Source organism: Sebastes fasciatus, chromosome 14 (assembly GCF_043250625.1).
Source record: "Sebastes fasciatus isolate fSebFas1 chromosome 14, fSebFas1.pri, whole genome shotgun sequence".
Lineage (NCBI taxonomy): Eukaryota > Metazoa > Chordata > Actinopteri > Perciformes > Sebastidae > Sebastes > Sebastes fasciatus.
The window spans coordinates 23,636,917-23,662,994 of NC_133808.1; the positions used below are offsets into that span (position 1 = coordinate 23,636,917).

Genomic DNA, 26,078 nt, shown 5'->3' on the forward strand with positions numbered 1-26,078 from the left:
AGGGAGAGGAATGTAACTGTCAACCTTAGGCCCTAAGGTGTTTTGTTTAAGTTAGGCTTAGGGAACAGTTGACTCTCTGTCCTTACTCTCCACATCTTCAAGGAAACTGCTGGACATACTTACAACATTTGACTGATGCGTACCCTAGTAATTTAAAGGTTTTTTTGCATGCATAAATCCTTGATATTTGTTTGATTTCCAACCATTATGTGTACTGTAATGCATTGCAGGAATCAGTCATGGCTGCAGAAGCAATGCAGACTTGTTATGAGGGAAACTCTGTAACAGACTTTCAGGTCTTCCAGGAACAGTCGGGAGAGCGTGAGGCCATTCTCCAGTGTTTCCACAACATCTTGCCAGGAGAATTTAAAATGTACAACAAAAAAGGCATGCTACACTGTTTTTTTTTCATCTTTTACTAAGTGCTAATACATTTTGACACAACAAACAATAGAAAATAATACCACTACAGATAAATGAGATTCAATGATCCTAGGCTAATATGCTACATAATTGAAATGCACCTCACTTAATATTTAGTGTTATATAACAATGCAAGCACAATTACAGTAATTCTGTGAATTTAGAATGAACAAATGAAATGCATACAAAAAGTTTTGACGACACGCACGAACAAACAATGATGATCAAAATAATAGAAACGTACTTATAATGATTACAAAATGCTGTAGCTGTGAGCAAAAAAATTACTAGCACCGGCTACAGTTGAATATGGTAATATAAGCTGTTTTACCTTACTGTGAAACAAGAATACACAATTCCTGCTATCACAGCTGCTTGCTATCTGTAGCTCCCTCTGCTGATTTTGACAAAGAATCATTCATAAACTCAGAAAAATATTTAGCTCTCTCATAGTGCTACGTTCTTATGCAAGTGCTCTGATTACTAAATTTGTTCTTTGATTTTGAAACAGCAGCCGTATGTTGTTGTTACAGGCTTTAAAGTGGATATTGTGAGTGTTGCAGGGGTACCCAAATGCAGACATGGACAGTTGGTGGGGAGTAATGAATGATTTATTGTGGGAACCAGAGGGAAATGTTCTTTTGTTGCTTTGTTGATGATATTTTACTCGCTGCTCACTTTAACTTGTACAGCACTTTGGTCAACTCCAGTTGTTTTTAAAGGTGTAAATAAACTTGACTTGACATCCACAACTGCTTGTAGGATGTTCTGTGCAGTTATTTCTCATTTGATAACTGTAAATTCTTGTTTCCATACAGCAGCAGGATTGATATAATGTGCTTTCAATATAGAGTCTCCAATTGGAGGGATGTGTTGTGCATGACTACATATGGGTTTCTTAGAAAGTAATGCAAAATAAATGATACATAACATTTAAGCTACTTTTATTGGAGGAGTGAGACACTGCAGTTTTTAAATGTCTTTAGATGTTTTGTTTAAGAGGGTGAATTCTTAAAGTCAGAAATTTCAGCAATCAGGCCAAAAATTATTAATAAATAAATAAATTATTGGTATGAATCAACAACATAATGAAAAATATATTTTAGTTATTATGTGCTATTGGGTAACACAAATGCAGTTATTAGTTTATTTATTTATTTTTACCATTTCAAGTTGTACTTTGTTTACAGATTCAATTGTAAGTAACAATTGTATCCTTCTATCCATCTATCATGTGTTGATGCAGAATTGGAGCAGGCAAAAGCAGTCTGGATGTTCTTGGTGTCGGAAGTGGTGGAGGTATGTGATGAGATACAGCAACTGGTAACTGTTAATGTAGTGCGCAGTTCTGAAGAGATCCCTTCGTTTTGTGCTTCCAGTCTAAGAGTTGAGGGTCACAATCCACAGTCCCTTTTCTGTGCAAAATACACACACACACACCAAGTTCAACCTAAAAAATTGAAAATTAATGTTTAAGAAATGTTTGCAATATTCCAAACAAATACATTTTGGTGCATGAGCTTTTCACATTGACGCCGTATTACACTGAGGCAGTTGGATTTCAAAAGTCTAAAGACTTCCTGCTTTATTCCAGGAGAGCTGGATGTCCAAATACTCGCTCTACTGCAGTCTACATTCCCTGCTGTCCTGATCACTGCTGACGTTGTGGAGGGCAGCTCTGAGCTCACAGACAACTTCAAAGGTATCGTCAATTGAGAGCGCCGCGCAGTGCTATGTTTTTTTTTATTTTTCTCTCTTCTTCCTTCTTTCTTTGGAACCTTTAATGAAGCATTATTTTGATTATTATTATTATTATTATTATTATTATTATTATTATTATTATTATTATCATTATCATTATTGTTAGCAGTAGTCATACCTTATGTCAGAAAATAACACATTTAATTACCCATAACTACACCTTTTACATATATAAGTTATAAACCCATGAGATCTGTCAGCATTTGTTCTTTTGTTTATAAATGCTTTCAAAAGTTTCTACTCATGAAATAGAATTACACATAATTTGTGATGTAGTTACAGTATATTCTTAATATAAAAATAACTAAAAACAGATGTAGCTTGAACAGATGTAGGCTATGTATGTTAACACTGCCTGGTGATTGTGTAAAAAAGGATAAAAAACATTTCTAAAAGTATGTGGGAACAAATCTGATAGCACATCAGCAGATATTTCAATGCTATCAGATCTGAACACACAGATCAATGTTTTTGGTCATTGCATCCTGGACTTCTCTGATTGACAGACCCCTCTGAACAAATGGTTCAGCAATCATCACTTCTTCACCACAGACTGCAATCAAGTTATCTGTCTCCACACCCCTTATTTCTGCATTTGATCTTGATCATAATACTAACTTTGGTACCAACAAAGCATTGTGGGGGAATTGTAAAGCTGCATGCTCTTAATGTATTGCTAGCAGCTACACTATTGGTTTCATATCTGATCATATTCTGTGCCTAGGTCATGGTTTGTAATATAACATGTTTTCTTTTGCACTGTATACAGTACATATAATTTATGTTGATTTATATTGACTGCCTTTTCTGTTTTTCTTCTGTCCAACTCATAGCTTTGGTAGCAAAGACCACCAACCTTCAGAAGATCCCATTCGCTTGGCATTTCATGACGAATGATGACTATGTGACGGAAGTCAAAGCAAAAGGAGACTTGAAGACTTTTGACTTCATACACATGATTCATGTATGATAACTTTGCTTCTTGGACATTTAATTTAGAAATGATGCAATGACAAAAGTATTTTGGGTCACTTTCTGGCCTCTGGGCTTTGCATGTTCATTCATTCATTGGGGAGCAAGTCAGCAGAAGCTTTTCTGCCAAACAAAAGTGTATAACGATCAGTGCTGTAAATAGACACATATACTGTAGCCCTCTCTCCTAAAAATTACCTTCCCATACAACGAAACTGCATCAATTACGTTTCAAGGGAAAGATATTTAATCGCAGATAATGTTTGTTTTTGGCATATCAGAAATACGTTAATACCCTGACTCGAAACACCAGTCATTCATCATCCACTTAGTCTACTCACCCGTCTGCCATCATCTCATCAAGCCTGCAGTATTAAGACCCCGGCTCTCCAACTGTTCTCCGTCAGATCGTTGAACAACCTAAGTGGTATTGTTCTCTGTCTCCAGATCTCTATCTCGTGTGTGACTCAGAACCTAACCTGTAGTCTCCTTGTGCTCCAGGATCATTCCCTGCTCCTGAGCTTCTGTCACTCTTCTGCCTTCAGCCAATCTCCACTATGCCACAGGCTTGCTGCCTGTTCACCAATGCTCACTCCATTACTCACCTCATCACCCTCTGTCTTCGTCCTGCATTTGGGTCTAACTACTCAGAACCTCACAACCACATGTTTAAAACTCTTTAAAACTGCGACCTGGGGGAAAATACATTTTCCTCAAAATGTATTTGAGAATGCAGTTTAGTTGTATGGGAACGTAATTTTGTAGGAGACAAGGTTGATAATCTCACATAAGTGTCCTTGACAGAACTATTCCAAAACACTTCAAACTTGCACAGGAGCTTCAATCCAAAAGGTCAGATTAAAAGATCCCCACAACTCTCGCCTTAACAGATGATCTACTTTGTGGATAACCTCGACGACACCATCAAGTTCTACCACAGCCTTCTGAAGAACAATGGCAGGCTTATGATCATCGTTGCAGAAGGTAAGTAGTAATGTTGTGTTGAGGACTGTTGAGGCTACCAGCCCTCTTGACTGTTATATAAGATTAGAAGATGACCAAGAGTTTATCTTGACTGTGACAAAATTATTAATAATAAGTATGATTATTGCCAATATATTTGTTATTATTATTATTTAATATTATACTATCCAGCTAACTCTGGCTCGGACATCCTGTGGAAGACACTCAAGAAGGAGCTCTGCGTCGATGACATCAAAGACTTCCGCTCATCAGGATGGGTTATTGACAGCCTGAAGAGCCAGGGTCTGAAATATGAGGAGCACGCCATTCCCATTACCTTCGACATCTCTGAGTGCTTCAATCCAAGCAGCCAGACTGGAGAACATCTGCTGAGTTTCTTTACAGCGAAAGATCACTTCTACCAGTCCTTCACCCCAGAGATAAGAGCAGGCATGCTAGACCTTCTCAGAAACAAGTGCAGCACTGAAAAAGATGGCAGGGTATTCTTCAACATCAATGCAAGCTGCATAATTGTTCATGCTTGAGTATGTTCAATGGAAAAATGTCCATATATATTCTGATTTCTCTTGCATTCACTTCACCCTGCCATTTGATCTAAAGCACAGTGTATTTTCCCCTGTTGCTAAAATTAAGTTTACTATGTGCAGTAGGCCTAGTATACATTCTCTTTAGCCTGTATTCACCTCATTGACTCTGTGTGTGTACCAAAATGAACAATAAAAACAAGTCAGATGCTATTTGGTGATTAAAATCACTGCCATAGCCTGTGTTCCTTATATCATCTAATTTTGTTTATTTATGCAGGGACAGCGCACAATTAAAACAAATCTATGGTGTCAAAACAGTCTCATAATTATTCTCAAACAAATGTCAAGTCATGCAACTCGTAAAACACAATGCACAAATAAATGCAGAGTGATTTGTGTAAAATTTGACAATGTTACACCAGTTTTAGCTTCATTACATTGTGTCCCGATCCACGTCAGATCAGACTTTAAAGTGCTTCTGATGACCTATAATATATATATATAAATATATAAATATATATATGTATATTAGTGATGCAGAGGTAGCTATTAATAATTAGGCAATAACTTATTTAGAATTGACAGGGTGGTAGAGGAGGTGATGTGGCTGTTTATGTCAAACTCAGATGCTCAGTTGCAGTATTAAAGGGTATTCACTTCCTAAATTCTTTGGTTTTATTGCCCTGAAAGTTGAATTTGGTCACAATAATACTATTAAAGCTGTAGTTGTCTATATTGCAGCCATCAGCCCCAGCTGAGCTCCTTTAACTGCTTTTACTTGTAATGGGATGAATTTGACACAGTTAATTTCTGAACCCACATGACCAAACCCGCATGATATCTCAAAAGGGTCTGCCTCTCAGGAATGTAGATAGTCGTAAAATCGAGGAAGATGAGGTCGTAAAACGTACTCTGTATCTTCATATTGTTTCTCCAGTATATGCATGAGAGCTCCAACCTCTACACAAACTTCAGTTATTTTCAGTTGCTTAATTAAACATTAATTGAAGTACATTTTAATGGCAGAATTAGTTTTGTTCTGATTCTCATCATCGGTTCATAATGTCAGGGCCTTTAACTCGTAATACAATAAACAACTCAAATGGTCAGGATGGATACTAAATTTTGTTGTGTTTCTCCTCTGTGAGCTTAACCAAGCCGGTCATAAATTACGCGTCTCACCACTTAATGCCCTTAGCGCCCTTTAGAGGTCACATGCAGTTTCTGAAAGAAGTTTCAAGGATTAAAGAATAACACAAAACACCGTCTTCTTCCTTCCCCTCTAGTCCTCAACACTACTCCACTCCACTCCACTCCAACAACAACTTCTAGTGGCAGGACGCCGTAACCAGGCCACAACATCTACACAGAAATGCAGAACAATATAATCTGAACACATATCAGGAGCAAAAAGCTGACCTGCGGCTCGTTACTCATAAGAAGTTTTCCTTATCAATGTGACAGCATCAATAGTATTAGTAACCCTAAAATACTATAGATTATGATTACAAAGTTTTTAACTACATAAAAGTGGGGGCTTATAAATTACAGTAAAAGTGTAACAAATGGACAAACATACTGAATGTTTTACTTTTTGACTTCATAAACTAATATAATTTGCTCTGTTAAGTTTAACTAGCAAACATTTGAAACAAATTTCTGTAGAAATTTTGGATTTTTGTAAAAAAACGAATGACGAGGCTGTACATTAATTGCCACTGGAATGCGTCCATGAACAGGAATCTGACAGCACAGAAGATGTGGGCTATACATCTCATGTGAGGACAGGCAGCCAGCCTGAGGGAGCGGAGAGTAACTGCTACTTGAAGTCGGACAACAGTTGACTATCTGTCCCTGTACCTACTCCGCATATTCAAGGTAAATGTTGAATACGTACAATGTACGATTGATGCTTACCATAGTGATTTAAAGTTAATTTCTGAATAGCTGTTTTTTTGTATGCATATATCGCTATTTGTTCAATTTCCGATTGCTATGTGTAATGCATTGCAGGAATCAGTCATGGCTGCGGAAGCAAGGCAGACTTGTTATGAGGGCAATGCTGTTCAAAACTTTCAGGTCTTCCTGGAACAGTCAGAACAACACAAGATCATTCTCCAGTGTCTTCACAACATCCTGCCAGCAGAATTCAAAAGGTACAAGAAGAAAGGCTGGGAGTGCTACACTTGTTTATTTCATCTTTTAACTATTTTACGACTTACCCAGACTGCGTAGAGGTTGTTGATTTACAATTTCAACGTTTCATTTGTTTGCATACACTTCCATCTATCATGTGTTGATGCAGAATTGGAGCAGGTAAAAGCAGCCTGGATGTTCTTGGTGTCGGCAGTGGTGGAGGTATGTGATGAGATAACAGCAACTGGTAACTCTCTCTCTCTCTCTCTCTCACTCACTCACGAACGCAAACACTTGACCTAAATATATTCAAAATCAGTTCAGAATGTTTAAGAAATGTTTGCAACATTCCAAACAAATACATTTTTGTGCATGAGCTTTTCACATTGAAGCAGCAACAATGAGGCAGTGGGATTTCAAAGTTCATAGACTTCCTGGTTTATTCTAGGGGGGCTGGATGCCGAGATGATCGCTCTACTGCAGTCTACATTCCCTGCTGTCCCGATCACTGCTGACGTTGTGGAGGGCAGCTCTCAGCTGATAGATAACTTCAAAGGTATCTACAATTCAGAACACTGAACAGTGAAAAGATTTTGTTTTTATCATTTCTCGATTTTGTACTTTTGTCTCTTCTGTCTCGTTTTCTTCTTCCTTCTTTCTTCGGAACCTTTTATGAAACATTATTATTAGCAATAGTAGTACTTTTTGTCGGATAACTCAGTCTTATATGTCAGAGAATAACACATTTAATTACCCATAACTACACATGTAACACCTTACACATGTACAGTATAAGTCACAAATCTATGATGTCTGTCAGCATTTGTTGATTTGTTTCAAAAGTGTAACATTATTGCCTACAACAGATTAATAATCAATCATTAATCACATCAAAATATGTATCTATGTAAATAACACAGTTAATTACCCATAACTATGTATGTAACACGTTACACACATATATAAGTTACAAACCCATGAGGTCATTTTTTCATTTGTTTATTTAGATGCGTTGAAAACGTTTTACTCATAAAACAGAATTACACAGAATTTGTGATGTATATTTCAAATATCAATCAATATTATGTTACGTTAATGTCTATTTCTCGCCTCAAATGTTTTTCGAATCATCTTGTAGTGCACGGTTTAGCTGTAAAATGAGAAAGTTTGTGACACAGCCACCATTGTGAAATCTGGTGAAGGAACGCCAAGTTCCGGTCACTTGACCGGAGCACAGCCAATAGGAACGCTCTCTCAATGAAATGACCTGTGATTGGTCAAAGTCTCCCGTCATGGGCTAGATTTTTTAAAGCGTGAAAACAGAGCCATGAGGAGGAGCAGAAGTGTAGTTATCTCTCAGAACACTTGAATTACAATATGCTGAAAAGGTTATTATGGAATTTTTGCCCAATGATGCCAAAAATATACTGCCTACTGCAGCTTTAAGTAAGTAAGAAAGAAAGTATGAATTGAACTGATTACCTCCGCTTCCGGCTTAGCGCCGGAGCAAAAATGTGTGACACACTTTACGGCCCCACTGATGTGTGATGTCACCATAACAAATAACAACAATCGCCATGACCACAGCAAACGGTTCAATGTCCATTCTACTCTTATACTATTTCTATGGACACACCCCTCTGAGCAAAGGGTTCAGCAATCATCACTGCTACAGCACAGACTACAATCAAAGTTATCTGTTTATTCCACCTTATTTCTGCATTTGTTTTTGATCATAATACTAACTTTGATACCCACAAAGCATTGTGGGGAAATTGTGGAGCTGCATGCTCTTAATGTATTGCTATCTGATCATAATCTGTTGCACTCTATGCAGTACATATATGGCAATGTTACTGTCTACGTTTTCTGTTTTTTTATGTCCAACTTGAAGCTTTGGTAGCAAAGACCATCAACCTTCAGAAGATCCCATTTGCTTGGCATTTCATGACAAGTGATGACTATATGAGGGAAGTCAAAGCAAAAGGAGACATGAAGAGATTTGACTTCATACACATGGTTCATGTATGATAACTTTGCTTCTTGGACATTCAATTTGAAAATGATGTAATAACAAAAATATTTTTGGGTCACTTTCTGGCCTCGCTCTCTCTCTTTGCATGTTAATTTATTGGGGAACAAATCAGCTGAAACTTTTCTGACAAACAAGTGTATAATGATCTGTGCTATAAATAGACACACATACTGTATGATCTGACATAAGTGTCCTTGAAAGAACTAGAGTGATTCAAAAACACTTCAAGCACTTGCACAGGAGCTTCAATCCAGAAGGTCACATTAAAGTTTCCCCACAACTCTCTCCTTAACAGATGATCTACTATGTGGATAACCTCGCCGACACCATCAAGTTCTACCACAGCCTTCTGAAGAACAATGGCAGGCTTATGATCATCACTGCAGCATGTAAGTAGTAATGCTGTGATGAGGCTAACAGCCCTCTTGACTGTTATATAAGACCAGACGATGACCAAGGGTTTCTCTTGACTGTAACAAAATTATTAATCATGATTATAATTGCCAATATATATATATATTTTTAATATTATACTATCCAGCTAACGCTGGCTCGGACATCCTGTGGAAGACTTACAAGAAGGAGCTCTGTATCAATGACATCAAAGACTACCACTCATCAAGAGAAGTTATTTCCTGCCTGAAGAGCCAAGGTCTGAAATATGACGAGCACGTCATTTCCAAAACCTTCGACATCTCTGAGTGCTTCAATCCAAGCAGCCAGACTGGAGAACATCTGCTGAGTTTCTTTACAGCGAAAGATCACTTCTACCAGTCCTTCACCCCAGAGATAAGAGCAGGCATGCTAGACCTTCTCAGAAACAAGTGCAGCACTGAAAAAGATGGCAGGGTATTCTTCAACATCAATTCAAGCTGTATAATTGTTTATGCTTGAGTATGTTCGATGGAAAAATGTCCATATATATTCTGATTTCTCTTCTTGCGTTCACTTCACCCTGCCATTTGATCTAAAGTACAGTGTATTTTCCCCTGTTGCTAAAATTAAGTTGACTATGTGCAGTAGGCCTAGTATTCAGTCTCTTTAGCCTGTATTCACCTCATTGACTCTGTGTGTGTACCAAAATGAACAATAAAAACAAGTCAGAATCTATTTGGTGATTAAAATCACTGCCACAACCTGTGTTCCTTATATCATCTAATTTTGTTTATTTATGTAGGGACAGCGCACAATTAAAACAAATGTATGATGTCAAAACAGTCCCATAAGTATTCTCAAACAAATGTCAAGTTATGTAACTCGTAAAACACAATGCACAAATAAATGCAGAGTGATTTGTATCTGTAAATCTCTATCGGTATCTGTAAATCTCTATATGTGCCTCTAATTAACAACTCATGTCATCACTTGTACATCAACTTAGCATTTATCAAAGTAAATATATTTGTGAATCTCCAGCTACTTGTGTGGTCTGAAAGTTGTCTACGTTGCAGCCATCAGCCCCAGCTGAGCCCCTTTTACTACTTATACTTGTAATGAGATGAATTTGACACAGTTAATTTCTGAACCCACATGACCAAACCTGCATCAGATCTCAAAATCCAGCTTAATTGATATTATTCTCTGTAATAAACCTGATACATACATCTTAAGTGTTGCATTTGACCCAGGGATATGTGATCATTGTCTTATAAGCCTGCATCAGAGATGTGAGCATTAAGAAAGTAACCTCCCATGTGGAAACTAGAAGGAATCTGAAAAAAGTCAATGATCAAGCTTTTTACATGACTTGTTTAACAGTACCATATCGAATGTAACCAAAATCTCTGATGTAGAACTTGTTTTAAATCAAGTTGTAGTTTATACATTTTTTTAATGTAATTGTTGATTTAAAAAAAATTTAAAAAATAAGCTAGGTCCAGTCCATGGTTTACACGGACTTAGCTGATCTTTTTAATTCTAAAAGAAGAGCCTGTGCTCAAGCTATATAGTAAAAAAACAAAAAACTTCAAACTTGTACTTCTGCGCTAAGAAAGTCAAGTTTCACTATACCTACACTCTTTCACCAGAGTGACTTTTGGAAGGTTGTTAAATCAATATTGAAAAGTAATAGCTCCTTCCTAACTCATGTTGACAATAAACACAGTCTATTGACAGACCCTAGAGCCATTTGCACCGTCTTTAACAGTCATTTTGCATCTGTTTGCGAACAGTGAGTTGAATCATAACCTTTAACCAACGACTAAACTACAGGGTAGTACTTCTCCACAAAGCTTCAGTGTGTCCTCTTTTAGTCTCAGGGAAGTTACCCATGCTCTTCTTACTACTGATACTAGGAAATCTGATCATTTGGATGCTGTTTCTCCTAAACCTCTCAATGCCTGATTATAGAATGCATAACTCATATCTTCAACTTGGCCATCTCCACTGGGATAATCCACACAGCCTGGAAAACAGTTTATGTCCTCCCTTTACATAATTTACCAAATGCAAAATGGCAAACTGGAGTTAAATCAACAGCATGCACACTACTGACAGGTGCAGGGTCAGCTACTCATTACAGGAATGCAGTGCTGTGTGCCGAGAATGATATGCTAATTCCACACAAATACAGAGACAGTGACGAGATCCAAGTGATAAAAGAGAAAACTATTTTTTTCTCTACCTACATACATAGCTTTTTATTCTCTACCTATAGGTGCCTGTAATGTTGACATATTACAACTTAATGCCAATAAACAATGAATGTTGACAACTATGTCTTGTTTTTTCCAGAGTAATGAGATACAGATTAATAAAGCAATGTTCATATTTGTAACAAACTAAAACAATGATCAAGACAAATTTTTCATGTTCAGTAACCTTTAAGAAAATATAGTACAATTAAATTTACCAAAGCTGACACTTGCAGGTTATGTTAAAATGATTTTACCTTGTCAAAAAAGGTGAGTAAATAATGACAAACTGCCTAATATTTAACACAAAAACATGACAGCAAATAGTTCATTCACCTGTGAATGCATGTGTGACTTTGTGCCTTAAAGCCGCCGTACACCCAGACATGTGTTTTTACTTATTCTTTCTTCTGAATTGTGTCTCTACTATTTTCTTGTCATTATTTTATACTGAATTAAACCTAAATTTTCATCTGTGGTAATTTCATGTGTGAATTATAAATATTTCTTTCATTTATTTTTTGCATCTACCATACACTGTAAAAAAAAACATTTTTTTAACAGTTTTTTTCAAGACATTTTGCATTTTTGTCTGTATTTCAAAATGACATGTTTTATTTGTGATTTATACATAAATGGTCTTAGATCTACAGTATTTTTTTGTCATCACAATCGTAACTATCTGTATTTAAGCTTTTCTTGATCATTTTTAAAGATAATTATTCAGTTTTTTAGATGTTTATGACTCTATTTCAACAATTAATTTATGTCAGAAGAAAAGGATTTCATGGAATTCTAAAAATATTTCTTGTAAAGAAACAGATTTGTTTTGCAAAACTTCTGAGAGTTAATGTAAATTTGGGCTTTTGCAACGTAAAATTACATTTTTCATTTGTGATTTATATGTAAATGGTCTTAGATTTACGGTGTATGACTATTCTAACAATACATATATGTTAAAAGTAAAATATTTCTTGTAATATTACAGTAATAAAGGCTAATTATATAAAGATAATTACTGTTTTTTTTACAGTTTATTTATGTTAATTAACGGACAGCATTTTTCCGTTTTTTAACAGACATTTTCTGGCGCCCTTGCTGCCGGAAAATTTCCGTTATTTTACACTCTTTTTTTTTACAGTGTAGGTTTGGTGGGAAGAAACACTGTCTGAACAAACACAAGTATACAAATTCTGCTAACAGCGCTAACAGTTTAAACAACAGCCAAAGGGCTGTCCGCGATAACAGTGTTTACCTGAGGAGGAACCGGAGGTTGGGTGTTACGCTTCTGCGCCGATGCCGTCGGTCGGGGCGACGTTATGAGCTGTATATGCATTAAAAGTATGCGGAGCCGGCCCAACAAAGCACGGAGAAGCTCGGATTACATCACACATGGGGGGAGAACGACTTTACTCCACTATATCTTTATCTTATATAGGTAGTGAGGAAGAGGATTTCACTCCTTGCTAAATATTATTTTGTGTGCAAAATCTCAGTCTTCTTATATACTGAACTAAAATGAGAGTATGTAAACCAAAATGACTCCTTTTGAGCTGCTCATTCTGCTTATGATTGAGGGTCCAGTCCTATTCAGAGCTGAAGGGGGGATGCAGCCGATCCCAGCTGACATTGGGCGAAGGCGGGGTGCAACCTGGACAGGTCGCCAAACTATCAAAGTCTGACACATAGAGACAGACAACCATTCACGCTCACATGCACACCTTCGGGCAATTTAGAGTCAACAATTAACCAAACCTACATGTCGTTGGACTGTGGGAGGCTGTTAGGCGACAGTGCTAACCACTGCACCACTGTGGAGCCCCGGGTCCAGTAATGACGTATCACAATAAAAGAGTTTGCTCTGTGCTCCCACTAACGGTCAATTTAAGTCATAGATTACATGGATTATTGTTCATGTCTCAACAGGTCAATCTAAACTTTAAATTGAATGTTTAAGGAATGTGAAATGACAAATACATTTTGGTGCATGAGGTTTTCACACTTAGGCCACATTATACTGAGGCAGTGGGATTTCAAAGTTCAAAGACTTCCTGGTTTATTCCAGGACAGGTGGATGTCGAGGTGCTCAGTCTACTGCAGTCTACATTCCCTGCCGTCCCGATCACTGCTGACATGTGTGTATATCATGACAGTAGCGCATGAGACAGGTAATCTGAAAGAAATCATGTGCCTCTGTATCCTCCGGTGCTCCTAATAGCATCTGCAAGATTTCACAGAACGGAGGAAAAAAAAACAATCAGAGCCGAGCTGCAGCGGAGAAAGGTTCAGAAACGTGTGGTAATTAGTAAATAATAGTAATAATCCACAATTAAAACTCTGTACTGTATTCATTCATTGAGCTCTCCAAGGCATTCTGTGTTCTAGAACACTGTCCGGCACATATTTCAGAATAAAAGCCTCGTGTTAACAAATGAAGGAATTCTGTGCAAAGAAAAAACGCTTGAGGGCTTTTATTTCTAAATGAAAGCAGGAAGTGTTGATTTAAACCCTATACTTTATCAATTCATGCAGCTCTCCAAGTCACTGCGTGTTCCACAGCACTGACTGCTCATATTTCAGAATAAAAGCCTCGTGTTAACAAATGAAGGGATTCTGTCTATAGAAAAAACGCCTGAGGGCTTTTATTTTGAAATGAAAGCAGGAAGTGTTGATTTAAAAATAAGTCTTTACTTTTTTTCATCTCCGTAACATATTCTACAGATAGACATCGAAACTGTAGTAAAGTCTTGCTGGTATGATGTTAATTTACTGTCACTAGATCACTTTCACTGTCTGTGACATATTCTACAGATGTCTAGATATGGAAACTGTATTATGTAGCTGATAGGATGTCCATATGCTGTCAATAGATCACCTTCCCTGTCTGTTGCTGCTGAGAGACGCAGCTGAGACATGCGCGGCTCGCGTGAAAAATAGGCGAGCCCTCTATTCTATAAAACAGACGCGGGTCGCGTCTCATGTGGGCAGTGTGTCCACTCTAACCTGTTAACATGGACGCCGAAATAAAAAACAACACGCCAAGCAGCCGCTGGTAGTGTGTCCACCACTTCAGTGTGGGAGGTGCAAGCCCATGTAGAACCTTAAACACGGGGCAAGCATCTGCAAAATGATTACAAATGTTTAAAACCATCAAAATTAAATAAATTCTACTTTTGTACTTTTATAATAATCTTGTGCAAAGGTAATAATTTATGTGCATGTAACCCACGTGCTGGAGCCTCTCTGCACACCCTGGGACTCTGCGTTGTGTTTATAGTTGTGTTATGGGGTGTGGTGCAGATTAAGGGAAACACCGGCACAGTCTTTCTGATTGTGGTTGAGACCGGGAACACTTTATTTGTCCACAACATCTGCTGTCATCTCACTTGTTCGTCCACAACCTTACGAAGCAATAAAGCAAAGTAACTTTTGACCTACGGTGTCCTGTAAGGGACAAACATGCCTATTGCTCAATTCAGAATGGTAATTACAGCACACCAGCGACACCTGGTGGCTGATTTAGGCTACTGCCTTACATGCACATAAAAAGCATCAACTTTTGGGACTCCGCAGGCTACTATGTTTCTTCTGAGAGTTCTCTTGTAAAATACTAATGATGAGGCTGATATTGCAATAGCAACTGGAATACACCCTGAATAGGAATCTGACAGCACAGCTGCGGCTGTTTCAGGCAAAGTTCATCTTTCAAGAGTTACGCAACAAAAGGTCATTTGAGGACTGTGGGAGGGGAGTAACTCTATATCTTAAAAGTGGGGGAACAGTCAACTCTCTGTCTTTACTCTCCGCATGTTCAAGGTAACTGTACAATACTCATAATGTCCGATTGGTGTTTACCACAGGGGTTTAGAGTTAGTTTCTGAATAGTTGCATGCCTAAAAATAGCTTTTTGTTTGATTTGTGTTTGCTATGTTTAATGCATTGCAGGAATCAGTCATGGCTGCGCAGACTTGTTATGAGGGCAGTTCTGTCCAAAGCTTTCAGTTCTACCTAGAACAATCGGGAGAGCACGAGGCCATGCTTCAGTGTGTTCGCAAGATCCTGCCAGGAGAATATAAAAGGTACAAAAAGAAAGGTTGGGAGTGCTACACTGCACTTGTTTTTTCATCTTTAAACTAGTTTTACTACTTACCAGACATAGAGATCATTTAGCTCATTGACTGAGTTCTCACTTTATGACTCCTCTCAAAAGTTGGAAGATGTCCTTTCAAAGGGAGATGAGATTGCTTATAATTTTATGCAGGTACAAAGCTGGCAGTAGTTCTACAGTAATACAATCATAATGCTCTTTCCGTTGGTCAAAAGTCAATTTTTTTGTGCTTGTGCCCATTTGCCATGTCCACACAACTCTGATAACAGCCGAGTGGGTGGGGGGCAACACAGTTAAATTTTTTGGCAGGACTTTTCTTTATAGTTCATGGCTCTTTTAAGGCGCTCGGCACTGTGGTAGTGTAATGAAGGATTTGTACTAATAATTAAATATTACTGTAGGATGTTCTGTACTCTTCTTTCTTATTTAATGACTGCAAATTCCTGTTTCCACACAGTCTCTAATTGGAGGGCATGTTGTGCATAAATACATATGGGTTAATTAGAAAGTAATGTAAGATTATTTTTGTATTATATTATTACATATACATATAATAAAATTGTAACTACTGGTATTAGACTTGAGGGATGAGAAACTACAACTTCAAAAATGCTTTTAGATTTTTTTTTTTGTTTAAGAGAATGGAGAGTGAATTTCTAAAGTCATAAATCAGCAATCAGGCCAATAAAACTGCCAAATTATTGTTGTGAATCAACAACATAACAAAACGGTTATTATGTGCCATTGGGTAATACAAATGTAGGTATTTGTTTATTTATTTATGTTTACCAATTCAACTTATCCTTCATGTACAGTTTCAATTGTAAGTAAAAGTTGCATCCTCTAGCCACGTTTCACTTTTCCATCTATCATGTGTTGATGCAGAATTGGAGCAGGCAAAAGCAGTCTGGATGTTCTTGGAGTTGGAAGTGGTGGAGGTATGTGATGTGATACAGCAACTGTTGAAAGAACAAATGTTGTGGTTTGTTGAAGTAGTTCTGGATCTGTTACTAATTGTAGTGCGCGGTGGCAAAAATCCACGAGTGCAAGAGATGACATTATTGTGTCATTTTTGCTTTTAGCAGCTTTATTTAAAGACCAAAGGGACACTGTTGAGAAACCCGTCGAGAAGTCGACGTCCCCCAAAGAGACTATCCTATGAGTCACAAGTTGTGACATCGGAAGAGGACCAGCAGAAGATAGAAAGGGGGTGGAAGTTGTGGCAAAAGGCCAAAGCAAGATGAGCAGCAGGACATATGTAACACAACAAAGCTAATACATCCACCTTGATAAGACGCACACACACACACACACACAGTCTCTATGCAACACAGTCATTCATTCATCATATTTATCATCCTGTTCAAGTTTTTTGTGTTAAGTGGGTGTTCTTTGTTTTATTTTGTTTGGTCTGATGGCTGGGACGCCATCAATTAAAGAGGGGGTAGATGTAAGGCAGTAGCCTAAATCATGATGCCATTGTTTTGACTTAATTTTCCCCCAAAGTCAGATTAACTGTAATCATGAACTTTGCAAATCTACATATTGTAAATACCCTCATTTATATACAAGACGTACCCATCAGTTCATCAAGGTTGGCCATATATGAACATTTTGTTAAGGGTTCAGTTCAAAAGGCTGGACCCAAATCCAGGTCACCAGGCAGGCAGGTAAAATGAACAAAAGGCGAGCTTTAATAACAAAATGCTGGTAGCAAAAAACAAAGCTGTCAGGAAACAATAACTGGGGAGCTGGCTGAGGCATAAAGTAAAAAGGAAAAACACCAAAAAACTAGACTGAGGACAAAGCGGTATGGCACAAGGAACACCAGTAACAAACGCAGATGACCAGACACTGCAAAGCACACAGAATAAATACACAAAGAGAGCAGGGTGATTAGACGCAAGTGGGACAAATCAGGACGGGGCACTCAAACACAAAGGCGGGAGAAAGGCAGTAAAACCAGACATGACACATGAGGAGAGTGAACTTTCAAAATACAACAGGAAACAAACTAAGTAAAAACCCAGGACCATGACAATCGGAAGTTATTATGAGGCTTCAACTGACTCAGTTAAACAAAGCAAATAAGTGTCTTCCAAACTGACTTTCAAAATACCCTCTTTGTGTGACTCCACTGCCGTTCAGCAAGGAAATGCAATATGGGCAAACATATGGGGGAAATTTTGTACTGAAAAGACTCTGGGAGTGATGAAGCCTCATATTTACTTATAATATAATATAATCTTTTGAATACATTTCACACAGAAACAGGACTGTGGATTGTGTCCCCCATCACTCACATTGGAAGCCCATTAGAAAGGGTCCTGGTATTTGTTTAAAGACGACAGATTTGAATCTTTTAACTTTCCCTTTAATAATATAAGTTAAGGATGAGGAGATGAGACATTGATGGGTTATGGAGGACACTTTGGTCAAAGCTCTTGCAGTCTGTACTGTGCCCCACAAAAAGGTCAGTCATGGATTATTGCACAGCGGTAACATCAAAGTCATGTTCATGTCCAAAATGATAAGACATGGAGCAAACACACACCGTCTCTCTCTCTCTCTCTCTCTCTCACACACACACACACACGCTTGACCTAAATATATTTTTGACATTGAAGCAGCAACACTACCATCATTATTATCACCCTTTTTATTAGCAGTAGTACTAATGGCACTGTCGCCTCACAGCAAGAGGGTTGCAGGTTTAAATCCGGCTTGGGGCCCTTCTGTGTGGAGTTTGCGTGTACTGCCTGTGTTAGCGTGGGTTTTCTCCAGGTTCTCTGGCTACCTCCCACAGTCCAAAGACATGCAGGTTAGGTTAATTATTGACTCTAAATTGCCCGAAGGTGTGAATGTGAGCATGAATGGTTGTCTGTCTCTATGTGTCAGCCCTGTGATAGTCTGGCGACCTGTCCAGGGTGTTACCCGCCTTCGCCCAATGTCAGCTAGGATCCGCTCCAGCCCCCCTGCGACCTTGAATAAGATAAGCGGTTACAGATAATGCATTGATGGATGGATATTTCTATTATCATTACAGCTATTATTACTGATATTTCTATTATCACTCTATTACATCCACTGCTATTGATTATTGATATTAGTCCTATTTGTGTTACTACTTATAGCTGTTATGCTATTATTGTGGTGGCTGTCCATCTCTCTCTCTCTCTCTCTCTCTTTCTTTCTCTCTCTCTCTCTCTCTCTCTCTCTCTTTCAAAACCCAACCGGTCGAGGCAGATGGCCACCCTCCCAGAGCCGGGTTTCTACCCGTTAAAGGGGAGTTTTTTCTTGCCACTGTCGCACCAAGTGCATGCTCATGGGGGATTTCTTGTTGGGTCTCTAAATTATAGAGTACAGTCTAGACCTGCTCTATATGAAAAGCATATCGAGATAACATCTGTTAGGATTTGATGCTATATGAAAATAAATTGAATTGACACTGAGGCAGTTGGGTTTCAAAGTCTAAAGACTTTCTGGTTTATTCCAGGGGAGATGGACGCCCAGGTGCTCACTCTACTGCAGTCTACATTCCCTGCTGTCCCGATCACTGCTGACATTGTGGAGGGCAGCTCTGAGCTCACTGACAACTTCAAAGGTATCGACAATTCAGAACGCCGCACAGTGAAATGTTTCTGTGTTTAGGTCATGGTTATTGTCATTTGTTATATAAAAAAGTTATCATACACTGTATATATACTCTGTATCTCAATGTTATTGTCTGCTTTCTCGTTTTATTATGTCCAACTTATAGCTGTGGTAGCAAAGACCACCAACCTTCAGAAGATCCCATTTGCTTGGCATATCATGAGCAGTGAGGGCTATGAGAGGGAAGTCAAAGCAAAAGGAGACATGAAGAGATTTGACTTCATACACATGGTTCAGGTATGGTGACTTTGTTTTTTGGACATTCAGTTTAAAAATGATGTAATGACAAGTCTCTCACTTTGTGTAAGCAATGAGATTTATTTAGCATCCCCTAGCTTCCTAGTCCTCCTCTGCTGCTTGAATTCAGTGAGGATCAAATCAGCAGAACCTTTTCTGCCAAACAGAAGTCCATAACGATTAGAGCTATAAATAGTCACATAATGATGCATCCCCTGACATCAGTGTCCCTGGCAATGATCAAATTAAAGTTTCCCCAACAACTCTCTCCTTAACAGATGATCTACTATGTAGACAACCTGGCCGACACCATCAAGTTCTACCACAGCCTTCTGAAGAACAATGGCAGGCTTATGATCATCGTTGAAGCAGGTAAGATTTCCATACTGCTGTCCTTTTTCCTCCAAACCTGTGTCTTCAGCCTTGTGTCCTAAAATATTCCTCCTTTTTAATTACTGCATTCTGAATTTTGTTTGGAAGGAAACGTTTGTAAGTCCACGGACAGTTGCAGCAAGTGATATAGTACAATGAGTGACCCACAGAGCAGGTGACGTGATATATCGAGTGACCGTTAATGAAAGTTTCATGGAATAGAGTTCTGCAGGGACGCCAAATTTATGTAGGCTAACCCGGAAGTTAGCGTCACCCTGGTTCCCTCAAAAAAGACAATAGGATTTTTCCATTGGATTTTGGATTATTGCAGAAAATAAATTCTGTGTCGAACAAACATTTATGATATGTACACATTTTGTTCAGCAAGATAATATTCATAAACCATGTCTCATGCCCAGCTCATCAAGCTTGTTAAGTGCCCCTTGGCATCAGATAACGACAAACGGAGATGCCCTTTAGTGACTGTATGCGACGCATCAGGCTTTCAACTAACTTCAATGTAAACCCACCCGCAGCAATATCCAATGGTCAGAGCAAGTGACGTAGTATTAATAGTGATCTTTTCCTAAACCTAACTAAGTAGTTCTGTTTCCTAACCAAGTCGATCTATTCCTAAACCTAACTAATAACTTTTATTTTCTCATGTGTTGTTGAATGTCATGCTGAGCGTCAAGAAAAAAAAGGGAAATTTGCGTCTATGTACACGGATGAAATAGATTCAATTTCGTGACTATTTCACAAACTGCTGTGAGACTGTGTTGTGAAGCTACCAGCTCTATTGACTCTTAGATCCTAAGATGACCAAGATTTTCTCTTGACTGTAACACAATAGCATCACCTTTTTGTTTTTGTTTGCCAATATGTATTATGTAATGTATTATTTCATCTCATCCTATCCAGCTAACGCTGGCTGGGACACCCTGTGGAAGACTTACAAGAAGGACCTCTGCGTCCACGCCATCACAGAGTACCGCTCATCAGGAGAGGTTATTTCCTGCCTGAAGAGCCAGGGTCTGAAATATGAGGAGCACGCCATTCCCAACACCTTCGACATCTCTGAGTGCTTCAATCCAAGCAGCCAGACTGGACAACGTCTGCTCAATTTCATGACAGCGAAAGATAACTTCTACCAGTCCTTCACCCCAGAGATCAGAGCAGGCATTTTAGACCTTCTCAGAAACAAGTGCAGCACTGAAAAAGACGGCAGGGTATTCTTCAACAGTAATTTGAGCTGCATACTTGTTTATGCTTGAGCATGTTCGATGGATAAATGTTCATATATTCTGATTTCTATTCATGCATTCACTTTACCCTGCAATTTGATCTAAAGTACAGCATGTTTTCCTGTTGCTAAGATTACGTTTACCATATTTTTCTGTCTCTTTATCACTTCCACATTAGTTAAATTGTAAATCTATTGTAAACCAAATAAAGTCACTCATGATCAAAGGAGTGACAGCTTGTCAAATCCAGTATCTTTGCACACATTTGACTACGTTTATAAGTAAAAAAGATGAATTGCACTTTCACTTTGTTAACTAGAGAAATATTTCCAACTTAATTTCAGCTTTAAATGAATGAAATTAAACAACGAAATGACATGTATTGCATTCACAATGTGCTCTGTGTTTGGTTGCCTAAATAGCAAACTTGATTTAATATGTATTTCTGAGAGGAGCAGACAACAAATGCCAAAGATGGTAGCCATTCAAATTGCAAAAAATCAAAGGTATCATTCAGTATTTTCTTGCTTCTTTACATTTTAGAGATTTTTTGTCCGAGACTGGCCGGATCTTTCTTGATTGGTAGGCAGGTGAGCTGATTGCAGGTGACTAGCAGGAGTGTTGATTACAGATTATGTCCAGGTGAGTTGTGAGAAGGAGAGAGAGAACAAGAGGGGGAGGGAAACGAGCAAACAGACAGACACATGTCACTCATAATAAAAGGCAGAAAAAAATATTAAAAACACACTCACACCAGGCAGTCCTGTGTCTTACAGTGTAATATAAGCAAGTGCTGCTGCTTTTTTTTGACAAATATCATACTTATAGGCGTCCAATATCATTAGAGAGAGCTAGATTAGTCATTAAAATAAGAGTACCACAGGATCGCCTGCGCACATGCAGTTTTGGGCAAAAAACATGCAGTTTTATTCATGCAGTATGTATGTAGTATGCCTCATTTGCATATTTAAACATAACATTTCAGAGAACTTGTAACACAAAAAAGTATTGTCTTAATGTAAATAATCAACTGGGGAAGTTCCATAGTGATATCTGTTAGTTTAAATCTTTATTCTCTTCACCTGAAGTGTCTCCTTTTAAAACTTGAGCTTCCACGTGATGCTGTTCACCATAAAGCCAGCAGATGGTACTACATGTCTGAGAATGCAGCTGATCCTTTTATCTGTGCTCCACTGCAGCAACTCCAGTAGATGGCACGCTCTCCTTACCTTTTAGATGTGGCCTTACAGCCAAGAGTGAGAACACTTAACATTTCTTAACCAAAAAACAGTAATGTGTGGGAAATAATTCTCTTGTTATTTGACTCCTGTACTTCCAGTTTGCACTCAGCTGTCTAACACAGAGAACATTTCTAACAGTAGCACAAACACGCAATGTCTGCCGTGGCTGCACGTGCACAAAATCATGTCAAGGCGCCGAGGTCTTGTCTCGAGCTATCTCGCAAATGTATTCTGGCTGCTCATTTACCTCATTAGCTTTAATAGATCAGTAATTGAAATTCATCAGAAATTCTTGTCAGTGCACTCCCCCCTGATGTCAGCGGGCTTTCAGCACCTGCTCAGGCTCCATTACCGGGGGTCCTCGCTGGGCCCTCTCATACCACAGAGTGACAGAGCATTAGTCACTGAGATAATCAACCTCAAGACACTGCTTGCCGCTAATGCTCTTCAAGAACTATTTACTCCACATGCCAGTTGGTGTCTTATCGTAGAATAAGTTTTCTGCTAGATAAATGTGATGAAATGTCCACAGATCACCTTGTTTTCGAGGTGATTGATTATACTTAGAGAGTGCTGAACAGATGGATATTTCTATATATTGTTAGCTGCATATTGTTTTTATTTACTGAAGGCTTTATTAGCTGATGGCATAATGACGACAAGCCGTGTCTGATGTCACATTTCCCTGTGAACTTCATCGGCTTTGTATCGTGCAGGCGATGCTGTAAAAACAGTGGTCGGAGTATGAAATAAATAATTCTTGTGTACAGATGAGACATCGCAGCTGTGCCACAATGTTGACGTGGTTGCGAGAAGCATCCAGGTGAAAGCCTTCTTCAGAAAAGAAAGCAGCTTTCTTCAGTCCATCTGGCCAGCTATCAGAGCTGAACCTGCAGCCTCTGGCTCATGAGGTGCTCATATACACACTTAGTGTAATGAGGAAACAGGCCATGTGTTCAAAGTGTGAATAGTATTATCATTATTTTGTCTTGACCTGAGTACACCTCAGATATTTTTTTTTATTCGCTAATGTACATGTATGTGGTGTGTGTCTAAATAGTAAGCTTGATTTAAAATGTATTTCTGAGAGCAGCAGACTATAAATGTCTCCTACTAAGGGATGCTTGGTGCAGAAAAGACTTCAGGTGAGCTAAGGTTAACTTAATTCTCCTGGATTAAATTTAATAAATGAATGTTTGGTATCAAAAGGACAAAAGACATGTTGTTAAAAACATCTTTATCACACACTTGACCTTCCTAACATCTTGACATCAACTAACGCCTACTGCATCTAACAAAATAATAAACAACCTTAAAGTCTTTGTATTTTGTTGAAGGTAACTTCACAGCTCATGTTGCTCGGTGCGCATATAGAAATAATATGAACGTTGAATTATGTATTTTATTTTCCAGCAACCTTCATCATTTGTGAAATCGCTTCCTTTTATTTCCAAATCGTATTAAAAGAAACTATACCACCCATAATATCAAATTAGAAGAATATACAGGGATTAAACCCAATCCTTTTTCTTTGGAGTAAATCACATAATGCTCCATGGGCTACAGAACGTCATGCTATTTTTGAGGAAGCTCAATTGCAATATACTGTACGTGTAGTGATAATTTATTATGCAGCATGAACACAATTAGAAGAAAGTTACGTATAGATTTGAACAAAAATGGTTGAAAGATATATTGTTAAAACCAAAATTACGAACATATATTCAAATCAAGCACAATTATGGCACTGAATCTTATGTTCTTGCAATCTAATCAAAGAGTCAAAGGTCTTTAGTTGCAGAGTTAAGAACAGGAATCCCTCCTCTGGCTCTTGAAGTCAGTAGATTTTAAAACATCCAGGAGGAAGTGCGAGGTATGCGAGTTAGGAGAAGTTGAAAATGAATCACATTTTCTTTTGTATTGTCCATACTATGATGACTTAAGAACTTCTATTTTAAATGAAATATCTGTTCAAAATCCAGAAATGTTTTGGTGCTCAGATGATAAGAAAATTGAATGACTATTTAATTTTAATGCTTATAAATTGGCTACTTTTGTTTTCTCAAGCTTGGAAAAAACGTCATTGTTACTCTGGTGTCTGCCTTTGTCTTATCTTTATTTTCCAAGTAATGATGTCCTGTTTGGGCTGGGTATATTATCTATGCATGACACAATAATAATAGAATTGAATAAAATAAAAATCCTGGCTATCATTTGCACATTTCTGATACCACCGCCTTATTTAAAAAAACAAAACAACGACGCCGTTTTGGTATTTTTCTAAGCTGGATATTCACTGTTTGGTTCGATTGACTCTTCAGATGTCTATCTTCTTTAATACGGCTCCTTTCCTCTGGTCCCCTCTGTATGGAGAGCCAGCATCAAGCCAAAGGCGTTTTCTATCAGCCATCATGTCAGTGTGCAGACCTCTCGGAGACCAGAGCAGGACATACACTGGCCCTAAAATACATCACACACGCTTTAATGGACAGAGGCTGCGGCCGGCCCGTGAAATATAGCTCTGATACCAGTCCTGTAAATGGCCGGACTCTGCGGTGTATTTCATTCTGGAGAATTAGTCCTGTTTAGCAGCTGCTGTTATATAGCAGCTGTCCTCTGCAGGTCTGAGTCTGGCAAAATATGGCTATTTGATTGACCATTTCAAGGATTTTTTTTTTTTTCATTAAATCAGGTGGAGGTGGAAATTCAAGTTGCAGAATTCAGTCTCAAAATGAGGTTGAATTGTGCTGCAGAGAAGTGACGTTTAAATCAATCCAAGACGATTCACCACAAATCAAAAAAGGGAGGAATGGGTTTACCTTTGTCTGTCTCATTAATCTAGTGATTCAAGGCCTTATAGTCCGATTTGCAGCACTGCTCCTGTGGGTGTGAATGTGGAGAACTGGCACAGATAAGCATCATATTTATTTTTGCATGCTACATATTGCACCATTAGTGTGAGAGATAAACCAGGGCAAAAAAAAAATGCCACTAATTGACCCCTTCTGTTCGCATCGTGATCAATTACAGATAACACAACACATTTAGTGAATTCATAAATTCCAGTTTAGGCCCTTTTGTGCTGCAAACTTCTCCTGTCGAGAGGAAAAAGTTCAAGTGAAAAATAGGCTACTTCAGAGGAATTTTCCATGTGCCTGACAAACGGTGATAACAATTTTGAGAAACAACTTGATATTGACTCTAAGCCATGCTCTTTTAAGCCCATATTTGCTCATTTGATAAAAGTGACAGTGACTCTTACTGTCACTTGTTCACTTTGTCGACTGAGAGAGTTCCTGAGGGTGAGATCCTCCTTAATTACACTCAGTGACGTTTACCCGCACTAAACGCCCCAATTCCCCTCACATGGTGCAGTGTTTGGGGCTGTGCTTGTCATCTACTGTTGTGGGATGTGGAAGAAAAAAACAAGACAGCCTGACGCGGTGTCAGTTGTTTTGCTCGTGTAGGTTTTCAGATGACTGAGGTTAGATTGATATAAGAAATGGAACAGTCCTTTTATTAATTAAATGTATATGTATATGTCATAAATGCATATGTTTTTATATTTTCTTTGCACATTTTATATGTGTATATAATTGTATAACAATGGTGTTTTTTTTAGCATCATTTTTCCTTTAACTTTACTGCAGAGTTAATCACTGCATTGGAGATGTGGGTCAGTCTGCTCTAAAGAGCTGTTAACCCTACAAGAATTTAATTAGTCTGGAATTCAAAAGGTTCATGTTTAGAG

At 38.3% G+C, this 26,078-nt stretch overlaps 3 protein-coding genes across 4 annotated transcripts; all 3 read left to right on the forward strand.

The window, feature by feature from the left end:
• The first annotated feature begins 31 nt into the window (after nt 1-31).
• On the forward strand, nt 32-4,877 carry LOC141782910 (histamine N-methyltransferase-like). The gene is made up of 6 exons (XM_074659758.1): nt 32-373; nt 1,670-1,722; nt 2,018-2,125; nt 3,018-3,148; nt 4,047-4,140; nt 4,312-4,877. The coding sequence occupies exons 1-6, from the start codon at nt 240-242 to the stop codon at nt 4,662-4,664; spliced, it is 873 nt and encodes a 290-aa protein (XP_074515859.1). The 5' UTR covers nt 32-239; the 3' UTR covers nt 4,665-4,877.
• Nucleotides 4,878-6,638: 1,761 nt separating this feature from the next.
• LOC141782906 (histamine N-methyltransferase A-like) lies at nt 6,639-9,946 on the forward strand. Its single transcript, XM_074659753.1, has 6 exons — nt 6,639-6,823; nt 6,973-7,025; nt 7,252-7,359; nt 8,698-8,828; nt 9,134-9,227; nt 9,380-9,946. Exons 1-6 carry the CDS (start codon nt 6,663-6,665, stop codon nt 9,730-9,732), a joined length of 900 nt encoding a protein of 299 aa, XP_074515854.1. The 5' UTR covers nt 6,639-6,662; the 3' UTR covers nt 9,733-9,946.
• A 3,669-nt stretch (nt 9,947-13,615) lies between these two features.
• Nucleotides 13,616-21,464, forward strand: LOC141782908 (histamine N-methyltransferase A-like). 2 transcript variants are annotated; one of them, XM_074659754.1, is made up of 8 exons: nt 14,798-14,831; nt 15,093-15,287; nt 15,417-15,550; nt 16,465-16,517; nt 19,076-19,183; nt 19,340-19,470; nt 19,749-19,842; nt 20,764-21,464. In XM_074659754.1, exons 2-8 carry the CDS (start codon nt 15,279-15,281, stop codon nt 21,114-21,116), a joined length of 882 nt encoding a protein of 293 aa, XP_074515855.1. In that variant the 5' UTR covers nt 14,798-14,831; nt 15,093-15,278; the 3' UTR covers nt 21,117-21,464. The 2 variants fall into 2 exon arrangements, with proteins under 2 accessions (XP_074515856.1, XP_074515855.1); XM_074659755.1 differs by lacking the exons at nt 14,798-14,831; nt 15,093-15,287 and adding an exon at nt 13,616-13,639.
• The last annotated feature ends 4,614 nt before the right edge of the window (nt 21,465-26,078 follow it).

Excerpts from the sequence above, each read along its gene's own strand:
- LOC141782910 (XM_074659758.1), top strand. The coding sequence starts at position 240 with ATGGCTGCAGAAGCAATGCAGACTTGTTATGAGGGAAACTCTGTAACA. Across the intron at positions 374-1,669 it reads TTGCCAGGAGAATTTAAAAT|AATTGGAGCAGGCAAAAGCA; the intron begins GTACAACAAAAA and ends GTGTTGATGCAG. Across the intron at positions 1,723-2,017 it reads TGGTGTCGGAAGTGGTGGAG|GAGAGCTGGATGTCCAAATA; the intron begins GTATGTGATGAG and ends GCTTTATTCCAG.
- LOC141782906 (XM_074659753.1), top strand. The coding sequence starts at position 6,663 with ATGTGTAATGCATTGCAGGAATCAGTCATGGCTGCGGAAGCAAGGCAG. Across the intron at positions 7,360-8,697 it reads GCTGATAGATAACTTCAAAG|CTTTGGTAGCAAAGACCATC; the intron begins GTATCTACAATT and ends TCCAACTTGAAG. Across the intron at positions 8,829-9,133 it reads ACTTCATACACATGGTTCAT|ATGATCTACTATGTGGATAA; the intron begins GTATGATAACTT and ends TCTCCTTAACAG.
- LOC141782908 (XM_074659755.1), top strand. Across the intron at positions 15,551-16,464 it reads CTGCCAGGAGAATATAAAAG|AATTGGAGCAGGCAAAAGCA; the intron begins GTACAAAAAGAA and ends GTGTTGATGCAG. Across the intron at positions 19,471-19,748 it reads ACTTCATACACATGGTTCAG|ATGATCTACTATGTAGACAA; the intron begins GTATGGTGACTT and ends TCTCCTTAACAG.